We start from the raw sequence: 10158 nt of genomic DNA on the forward strand, positions 1-10158 counted from the left end.
GGGGCGGCAGCTGGACATGTGTGGCCACCCTGGTGGTGTTTCGCCCCATCTGCAGTTCCAGTTCCAGCTGAGAAAGAGCCTCGCTGTGTTATTTTCTCCTGGTTGTGTAAGGATCCCCGGTGTCATTTGACAGAAATGTACATGGTGTGTTCTTTCTCTCTTTTCTCCCTGCTTCCTCTCGTCCCTCTCCCCCTCCCTCTCTCCCTCTCCCTCTGTCCCCCTCTCTCTCTCTTCCCTCTCCCTCTTTCCTCTGCGTCACTCTCTTTCCCTCTCTCCCTCCCCCCCTCCCTCTGCCCCCTCCCTGTCCCTCTCCCCGACCCTCTCCCAACTCCCTCTCCACCTCCGTCTCCCCCTCGCTCTCCCACATCACTCTCCCTCTCCCCTCCCCCTCCCTCTACCTCCTCTGTCTCCCCCGTCTCTCTCCCGCCTCCCCCCTCCCTCTTCCCGCCTCCCCCATCCCTCTTCCCTGTCCCTCTCTCCCTTCCTCTCTCCCTGTCCCTGTTTCCCTGTTTCGCACGCCCTCCCTCTACCTCTTTCCCTCTCCCTGTCCCTCCACCTCCTTCCCTCTCTGGAGAGGGAAGGAGGTGGAGGGACAGGGAGAGAGAGCAGGAGGGGGGGAGAGAGAGAGAGAGGAGGAGAGGGAGAGAGGGATAGAGGGAAGGAGCGAAAGACGTCTCTCCCTCCCTCTATCCCTCCCTCCCTTTATCCCTCTCTCCCTCCCTCCCTCTATCCCTCTCTCCCTCCCTCTCCCTCTCTCCCTCTCCCTCCCTCTATCCCTCTCCCTCCCTCCTTCTCCTCCCTCTCCCTCTCCCTCCACTCTCCCGCTCCCTCCATCTCTCCATCTCCCTCACTCCCTCCCCAGAGACGGAGAGATGGAAAGGCAGAGACAAGGGAGAGGGAGAGAGGGAGAGGGAGAGATGGAGGGAGAGGGAGGGAGAGGAAGAGAGGGAGAGAGATATGGAGAGGAGACGGAGAGGGGGGGGGAGAGGGAGAGGGAAAGAGGTCTCTTCCTCCCTCCCTCTCCCTCTGTCCTCCTTCTCTCCCTCTCCCTCCCTCTCTCCCTGTCCCTGTTTCCCTGTTCCGCTCTCCCTCTCCCTCTTTCCCTCTCCCTCTCCCTCCACCTCCTTCCCTCTCCAGAGACGGAAGGAGGTGGAGGGAGAGGGAGAGGGAAAGAGGGAGAGGGAGAGCAGGAGAGGGAGGGGGAGAGGGAGGGAGAGGGGGAAGGGAGAGAGGGATAGAGGGAGGGAGCGAAGACGTCTCTCCCTCTCTCCCTCCCTCTCTCCTTCTTCTCCCTCCCTCTTCCACCAACTCTCCTTCTCCCTCCATGTCTCCATCTCCCTCACTCCTTCCCAGAGACGGAGAGATGGAGAGGCAGAGACGAGGGAGAGAGGGAGAGGGAGAGATGGAGGGAGAGGGAGGGAGAGGAAGAGAGGGAGAGAGATATGGAGAGGAGAGGAGGGGGGGGAGAGGGAGAGGGAAAGAGGTCTCTTCCTCCCTCCCTCTCCCTCTGTCCTCCTTCTCTCCCTCTCCCTCCCTCTCTCCCTGTCCCTGTTTCCCTGTTCCGCTCTCCCTCTCCCTCTTTCCCTCTCCCTCTCCCTCCACCTCCTTCCCTCTCCAGAGACGGAAGAAGGTGGAGGGAGAGGGAAAGGGAAAGAGGGAGAGGGAGAGCACAAGAGGGAGGGAGGAGAGGGAGGGAGAGGGGGGAAAGGGAGAGAGGGATAGAGGGAGGGAGCGAAGATGTCTCTCCCTCTCTCCCTCCCTCTCTCCTTCTCCTCCCTCTCCCTCTTCCACCAACTCTCCCTCTCCCTCCATGTCTCCATCTCCCTCACTCCTTCCCACATAGGGACAGATGGAGGGAGAGGCAGAGATAAGGGAGAGGGAGAGAGGGAGAGGGAGAGATGGAGGGAGAGGGAGAGAGGATGAGAGAGAGAGGGACGGGGGGGGGGGGGAGAGAGAGAGAGAGAGAGAGAGAGAGAGAGAGAGAGAGAGAGAGAGAGAGGGAGACCGGGAGAGGGAATATGGTCTCTTCTTCCCTCCCTCTCCCTCTCTCCTCCGACTCTCCCTCTCTCACCCTCCCTCCGTCTCCCCTCTCCTTCCCTCGCCCTTTCCCTTCCTCTCTCCCTCTTCCTCCCTCTGTCACTCCCTCTCCCTCCATCTCTCCCTCACCCTCACTCCCTCTCAGGGAGGGAGAGATGGAGGGAGAGGCAGAGACAAGGGAGAGGGAGAGAGGGAGAGGGAGACCAGAACAGGGAAACAGGGACAGGGAGAGAGAGAGGGAGAGGGAGAGAGGGAGAGAAGGAGGAGAGAGGGAGAGGGAGGGAGGAAGAGACCTCTTCTCTCTCCTCTCTCCCTCTCCCTCTCCCTCCCTCTACCTCTTCCTCCTCTCCCTCTCCCTCCATCTCTCCCTCTCCCTCTCTCCCTCTGCCTTATCTCTGCCTCTCTGGGAGGGAGTGAGGGAGATGGAGAGACGGAGGGAGAAGGAGAGTTGGAGCGAGAGGGAGAGGGAGGAGAAGGAGGGAGGGAGAGGGAGAGAGGGAGGAGAGACATCTTTTGCTCCCTCCATCACTCTCTCCCACTCCCCCCCTCCCTCTCCCCCTCTCTCTCCCTCTCCCCCTCCCTCTCCATCTCTCTCTCCCTGTCCCCCTCCCTCCCTCCTCCATCCTCTCCCTCTCCCCCCTCCTCTCCATCTGTCTCTCCCTCTCCCCCTCCCTCTCCATCTTCTCTCCCTCTCCCCCCTCCCTCTCCATGTCTCTCTCCCTCTCCCCTCACCTCTTCCCTCTCCAGAGAGGGAAGGAGGTGGAGGGAGAGGGAGAGGGAAAGAGGTAGAGCCAGAGCGTGCGGAACAGGGAAGCAGGGACAGGAAGAGAGGAAGGGAGAGAGGGAGAAGGGGAGAGGAGAGGGAAAGGGGGAGAGGGAGAGGGGGAGGGAAAGAGGGAGAGAGAGAGAGGGACAGGGAGAGAGGGAGGGAGAGAGGCAGGGGAAGATGGAGGGAGAGGGAGAGGCAGCGAGGTAGAGGGAGAGAGGGAGAGAAGGGAGAGAGAGGGAGAGCGGTAGAAGTGCTGAGGAGGGGGGCTCCCTCCCCCTCCCACTCCCATCCTCTCCCTCCTGCTTTCTCTTTTCTCTGCTTCAACAAACACCAGGCGCCTTTTAGATCAGCCCTGAAGTCAACGTTGATGCTTGGACAGCCTGACCTCCCCGCTGACTTCCAGCCCAGGACCACCGCTGGGAGATGAAGTCTGCGGGGCCCTGGGCGCAGGCTGCACAGGCACCTCCCCTGATGCCCAATCTCTCCCCGTTTACGAGGCAGCCGACACTCCCCTCCCTGACTCCCCAAGATTTGGGGCCTTTTTAGTATGTGTCGATAATGCCATTGAGCTACTATCTAACTCTTCCATGAGGACCCATCTCCAAAATGCAGTGGTTTTCAGCCTTGGCTGCACTAGAGAACCCCCAGGGAAGGGAGAGACGTCTCTCCCTCCCTCTCTCTTTCTCTCCCTCTGTACTTCTGTCTACCTCTCTCCCTCTCCCTTCCCTCTGGGGTGATGCCCGATGAGCTCAGAATTGCAGATGCCGCCCCCATCCCCTCTCTGTGGCTTGCATGGGGGATGCACCTTCTCACCGTGCCCGGGCATGGCCTTGACAGTCAGACATCGGGTCCTGCGTGGACACTTGTGTTTGTTCCATAGCGCAGGTGGCTGCAGTCTGTGCTTCTGTAGATGGGGGCTGTGCGTGAGCCCTTCATCTTCCCCGCAGACACCACTGGTGCTGCTCGGCCTCGCGGGTGATGCGGGGGGCACGGGGGACAGTCTTGTGTCCCCACCTTCTTGGGCTACAGACAGGCCACGCTGGTCCCGTGGTGACTGGGGGCTCCCAGGAGACCCCACTGCAGACCGGAGAGGTGGCCCCAGAGAAGGTGGCGTACGCCTGGGGCCGGGCCTCATCAGTGAGCCACGGGCCACCTGCAGCAACAGCTGTCTCACCGTCCAGGGGCTGGGTGTTCGGGCGCCGTGGGGTTGAGCCACTGTCTGCACGGCAGCCGTGTTTGTCTTGTTGAGCCCGGGGAGGCCCCTTGGTGGCTCCTGGAAAGACTGGCCGCATTTCTTCCTGCCCTTGGCCTTAGAGCCCATCACGTTCATGCCGTTTCTGGTTCCAAAAGGACCTGTGTTCATAAAGACCACGTGTTAGGACAGCACCAAAGTGTCTAGAAATCCGGGCCAGGAGGAGGAGGGAGGGGGATTGGCTGTGCCCGCCAGTGGCCTGGGGAGCCCTGCCCGCCTGCAGAGACCTGGCCCGGGGGCCCGCGGGGAGGCCCGTGGCCCTCGGTCCCCAGCGCCTTCCGTCTCTGGGTTCCAGGAGAACTGCGTGATCCTCAGGGAGCTGGTGAGGCTGCAGGCCCTGAAGTCCCGCCTGCTGGGGTTCCGCACGCATGCTGACTCCGTGCTGGAGATGAACATGGACAAGACCAGCCAGGTGGTGGCCACTGTCCTAGGTAACACCGCCTCCCCCTGAGTCCCAGTGGGGACGGGGTCAGGCGGACCTTGACCGGAGACCCCACTGTGTCAGTCCTTGGGGGTCACCTTCCCAGACCCTTCATTCTGCCTCGAGGGGCGCGGGGTCGGGGGTGGCTGGGGGGGCCGCCCCAGGGACGTAGCCGCGCCTCTCCCCTCCGCGCGCAGGTGAGCTGGCCCAGAAGCTGAAGCCCCTCGGGGAGCAGGAGCGGCCGTGATCCTGGAGCTAAAGAAGGCCGAGTGCCAGAGGCGGGGCCTGCACTTTGAGGGCCCCATCAACGCCTGGGACCTGCGCTACTACATGAACCGGGGGAGGAGACGCGCTACCACGTGAACCAGTACCTGCTCAATGAGGCTTTCCCCATGCAGGCGCTCACACGCGGGCTGCTGGGCATCTCCCAGGAGCTGCTGGGGCTGACCTTCGACCTGGAGGAGGGCACCAGCATGTGTCACGAAGACGTGAGGCTCTAAACGGTCTGGGACGCGGCCTCGGGCAAGGTCATCCATCGGCAAGTTCTACCTGATCTCTATCCTCGGTGCGTGTGTGGGGGAACCTGTCGGCCGTGGGCCGGGGCTCCTCTGTGGAAGCGGGGCCCCATCCACGTCCCTCCGCAGGGTGGGGAAGTCCGGGCACGCGGCCTGCTTCGGCCTGCAGCCGGGCTGCCTACAGCACGATGGGAGCTGCCAGATCGCCATCGCGGCCATGGTGGCCAACTTCACCAAGCCTACGCCCAACCTGCCCTCCCTGCTGCAGCATGATGAGCGGGAGACCAACTTCCACGACGTCGGGCACGCGATGCACCAGCTCCGCTCCCAGGCGCAGGGCTGCAGGCAGGGGGCGGGGAGGGCCCGGGCGTGCGTGGTCCTCAGGCAGGCCCTCGCCATGGGATTCTTCCACTGACATCACCCCGCACGTGGTGACGCCCTCGGTGTCAGCTTCCATCATCAGACCCCAGGCACTGGGCGCGTAAATAACGGAAATGGATGTCCTCGAGGCTCTAGAGGCTGGAAGACCCAGATCAAGGAGTCAGGGCTGGTTCCCTGCATGTTAAATACATGCACTCAAGAGTTGCCTTGGAAAAAGACAAAAGAAAAGAAAGGAATGTTGCCTGCAAGTCTGCTGACAGCCGGTGATGAGAACCAGAGGGAAGGCTCTGGGGCCGGGGGCGCAGTGCCCTGTGAGCTCGGGGGCTGCTGCCAGTCTCCGTGGAGGCTCAGCAAGTCCCCGTGACTTCCCCACGTGGGGGGCGCCAGCTGAGCGTCTGGGCCCAGGACCCACTGCTCGTTCAGTCTTCCTGTGGTCAGCCCTTCATCCTGAGCGCGATGCTCTCACAGGCTGCACCGGGGCGTGTGGGGACAGTTTACTGAGCTGTACAGACGTCACTACTGCTTTGGACCATTTCCGTCACCCCGAAAATGTCCCTCACGCCCTTAGCTATCACTCCGTCCCCTCGCCAGCCCCTGGCAACCAGGAACCCACTCGCTGACTCTGTGGATCTACCTGCTCTGGACGTTTCTCCTCAGTGGGGTCACGCCCTGTGTGTCCTTCTGTGTATGACTTCTCTCGCTGAGCATCGTGTTCTCAGGGTGTATCGACGCGGCAGCGAGCGTCAGGGCTTCACCGCGTTGCGTGGCTGAGGGACGTAAAGACGACAAGAGAAAAGAAAAGAACGTTGCATGCAAGTCTGGTGACAGCCGGTGACGAGAACCAGAGGGAAGGCTCTGGGGCCGGGGGCGCCGTGCCCTGGGAGGCCCTGGCGCTGCTGCCAGTCTTGGTGGGGCACGGGCAGCACCGTCCCTCAGGAGCTGCTGGACAAGCTCATCAAGTCCCGGGAGGCCAACCCAGATGCGGCCGGACCGAGGGAAGGGAAGGGGGCTTCCGGTCTGCCCGGCTGGAAAGCGCGGCCTGGACACGGTGCCAGCCCCCCGTCTCCTTTCTCCCGCCCCCCAGGCCTCTTCAACCTGTGCCAGATCGTCCTGGCCAAGGTGGTTCAGGCCCTGCACAGGCAGACGCCCGCGGACCCGGCCCAGGAGAATGCCCGCCTCTGCCAGGAGATCCTGGGGTTCCCAGCCATGCCAGGTAGCCAAGCGCGCGCCGGGCTCACCTCAGCGGTCGGTTGGCGGCTACTGCCCAGGTCAAGAGGATCGTCTGGTGGTGTGTGAATGGGGACCGACTGACGGGCTCCGGCCGAGGCCCGCTGACCTCTGGCCTCTTCCTGCCACGGTTCCTTGGCTGGTCCCTCCAGCTGTGGCCCGCGGAGTCCGAGGGTGGGGTGGGAGGCTCTGCACATGCTTTCTAGAGAGCCTGGAAGAGGCAGGAGAGGGCTTCATACCCCGAACAGAAGGCATCGACGAGGTCTGCCCGTGCGTGTCGGTGCGGACACGCGGTTCACTCCCTCGTGAGCGCTTTAACCAGCGATCTCCCCGTGGTGGAGCGCGAGCCCCGACTCATCTCTCGCAGCCTCGGCAGCTGACCTTGTAAGAGGCTTAGGAGTGAACCCTCGTGAGCTTCAGCAGAAAGTCGGCAAAGATTTATTTGTGTCCCTCCACTGAACTGCCAGCAAGGTCCCCGTTTTCTACAAGTGTTGGGCCAATACTCTCTCTAGTGGCAGGGGACTCAGACAAGGCTGCTTTGGGGCCCCCACCCCCGTTCTGGGGCAGGGGCACTGAGCGGCCAGGGAGCCGGGCAGGAGCCCCTCCGCGTGTGTCCCAGTGACCCACCTGCCTGCGACCTTCGGCCGCCTGGCAGGAAGCTACGACGCCCAGTCCTGTGGCCAGTCATTCCTGCAAGAAACACTGGAACCAGTTTCTGCCAACCCGCCAAAGAAAAACGACTTCAAAGGCAACGTGGTGTCACAGGAAGGGCTTGTTTCTGTGTTTCTTTGTTTTTAGTTCATTAGGCCTCACTTAAAATTCTGATTCCACAATGCACTTGCTTTGGGATCTTGAACAACACTCATAACCTCTGCAAGTTTCAGTAGAGTAAGTTTATGTGATTACCTTCATCTGTAATATCCCTGTGTTGCAATCTTAATTAATTCAGATTAATTCATCTTAATCTTAATCTCAAGTTCAGATCAAAGACTCGTTCCTCTGTGACTTCTCCTCTGAACTGATTCAAAAGCCTCCTCTCCCGTCCTCATCTGGCTTCTCTTCTCTTCTGGAATCTCATAAGAACTTCTATGACCTCTCTGGTTTTTTGTTGTTGCTGTTGTCTGTTGGTTTGGGTTTTAATTGAAATATAGTTGATTTTCAATGTCGTGTCCGTTTCAGGTGTACAGCACAGTGATTCCGTTTTCAGATTCTTTTCCCTTATAAGTTATTACAAAATATTGAGTACAGTTCCCTGTGCCATAGAGGAGATCCTTGTTGTATCAACTCTATGCCTTCTTTGAATGACCGTAGCACTTTGTTGTCTGTATCATTTTTATGTCTGTTGTGGCTTTGTGACTGAAAATGAAAATTTTCTATTTGTTCATGTCCTGGCCCTTCCTTAGAAATGTGTTCATTTACCTATTTCATATTTATTGACTACATCTTAGACACCGTGTTAGCTGCTTGTTCTAGATGTTCGTAAAACATAGACCTTCCTGCTCAAAGGGTCACAGTATTTGTGGGAAAACAAACAAACGAACAACTTACGTCTCAAATAGCTTTGTACTTCCCAAAGAGAGCACACCTCGTAGGTACAATAAATGTATGTATTATACATAAATGTATAAATAGTTAATGGCATTAAAAACTTGAGATAACTGCTTTTCTATTCTGAGGAAATGATGATAATATTTCACCAGGAGCTCAACATCACTCTGAGAATGAGGGCTTAATCCCCGACCTGGCTCACTGCATCGCTTTCTTATATGAAAATAGACAAGTCTGTACATGCTCTCTACAAAAAGGCTTATCTGGCATGAATTTCAGATAGCAAGAAGAAAAATTCAAGAGGTTCAGAGAAACATCCAGAAGCTCAGGTGATTGTCTGGCACTAATACAATTTGCTTGACAGGAAAAGAGAGCTGTAAATCTCACAAAATTAGATGATCTTCTAAGAATTTCAAAACCGCCTGCTAGTAATTAGAAATCCTAGAAGAACCGCTTCTTTTAAAGCATACTGATAATATGCTTTACAGCTTAATATTCAGAAGCCTATGTTTTGGCTAAGTGAGCTTCAGGAATGAAGGAAACTTGTGGTTCAGTTCCATCTACTCTGGAACCTCTGGTCAAAACACCTACTTCTGTGCTCAGCCATCTTATCATCTGTAAAATGGAGGCAACTCTAAGAAAACATAGTTACAGAGATGTTGCACAGTTTCCTGTGTCACTGTCTTCATTTGTTTCAGAAAACCAATAACGTCTAAGCTACTACTGCAAAGAGTGCAGTGTTACTTGGGGTCATCTAGTGCAGCTCTGTCAAAGTAAAGAAAAGCAAAGGGGCCTAGAATAACTATAATTTTCCCAAGAGGACACTATTATTTTATGGCAAATCTGAGTCAGGAACCCTGATCTCTTTGATGCCATTCCATTGTTCTCTCGTTGGGTTCTCAGCAACCCAGAGAAAGAAAGAGAAATAAAACTCCTATGTGCTGTGTCACTGGTACAGGACGTGGCAAGATTGGAATTGGAGAACTACATATTAACAGGTATTTGGGAAATTCTTCAAACTAATTAAGATATATACCAGGTACATAAAAAACAGTTATGTTTTCCCAAGATGATTCTGTGGAATGAACAGAACTGGTAACTGAAGGTGCCTGTGTGCTGCAGTTCCAAACAGGACGGGTGAATGCTTGTTTTCTGGCACCTTTAAGACTCCACCCCAATATACACATTAAAATAAAATTAACATTTCAACTGGGTCATATTTAATTCTGCATGCTCTTGTAAGTCAGCAAAATAGTCCATATATCATTTAAGTTGTCACTCACTTTCTTTTCTTTTCTTTTCTTTTTTTTGCGGTACACGGGCCTCTCACTGCTGTGGCCTCTCCCGTTGCGGAGCACAGGCTCCGGACGCGCAGGCTCAGCGGCCATGGCTCACGGGCCTAGCCGCTCCGCGGCATGTGGGATCTTCCCGGACCGGGGCACGAACCCGTATCCCCTGCATCGGCAGGCGGACTCTCAACCACTGAGCCACCGGGGAAGCCCGTCACTCACTTTTTAACTTGAGTTTTAATTTCTGAAAGTCTTTCCAAACACAAAACAGAGGTGGGAAAATGGTATATGGGAAGCTGCAGAGATGAAATAAGCTTACTGCATTCGGCATAAAGATGAATACCCAAACAACTTCTGCATAGCTGGAAGTGTCCAAATCTACTATCTTCGTTTTGTAGTCAAGGCTTCCGGAAAAATATGCTAACCGATTCCTAATTACCCAAATGCCCCATATCTGTTTCAGTAAGTATCCTTATATATTATGGAAATTTTTCTCAGTGACAGAGAAAGACATCCTGGCCGAGCATCCCCCTGCCCATGACACACAGATGATGGGTCTCAAGCTACCTTGAAGGCGTTGGAGCCCACTTTATCCATTACTAATATTAATGGAGGACAAAACTTCATATTCTGTTTGCTCTGTGTTTGTTAAATCACTTCTTCCCTTCATTAGGATGGATGACACATAATTGAGTCTGTAGTGTGTGTATCACTGGAAA

The 10158-nt window shown here is 56.4% G+C and overlaps 1 protein-coding gene across 3 annotated transcripts; it reads right to left on the reverse strand.

Annotated features, from left to right (window-relative positions):
- Positions 1–3936: 3936 nt before the first annotated feature.
- On the reverse strand, positions 3937–10019 carry LOC309824361 (uncharacterized protein). Of its 3 annotated transcripts, none has more exons than XM_082657204.1 (6): positions 9434–10019; positions 6614–6813; positions 6010–6142; positions 5029–5513; positions 4851–4934; positions 3937–4159 (listed from the first exon to the last, which is right to left on the reverse strand). In XM_082657204.1, exons 4-6 carry the CDS (start codon positions 5391–5393, stop codon positions 4117–4119), a joined length of 492 nt encoding a protein of 163 aa, XP_082513330.1. In that variant the 5' UTR covers positions 5394–5513; positions 6010–6142; positions 6614–6813; positions 9434–10019; the 3' UTR covers positions 3937–4116. The 3 variants fall into 3 exon arrangements, 2 of the variants coding, with proteins under 2 accessions (XP_082513330.1, XP_082513329.1); XM_082657203.1 differs by having other exon boundaries at positions 5029–5581; XR_014296921.1 differs by lacking the exons at positions 3937–4159; positions 4851–4934; positions 5029–5513; positions 6010–6142; positions 6614–6813 and adding an exon at positions 7725–7958.
- Positions 10020–10158: the final 139 nt, after the last annotated feature.

Source organism: Grampus griseus (assembly GCF_964374135.1).
Source record: "Grampus griseus genome assembly, chromosome: 6".
In the NCBI taxonomy this organism is placed as follows: domain Eukaryota; kingdom Metazoa; phylum Chordata; class Mammalia; order Artiodactyla; family Delphinidae; genus Grampus; species Grampus griseus.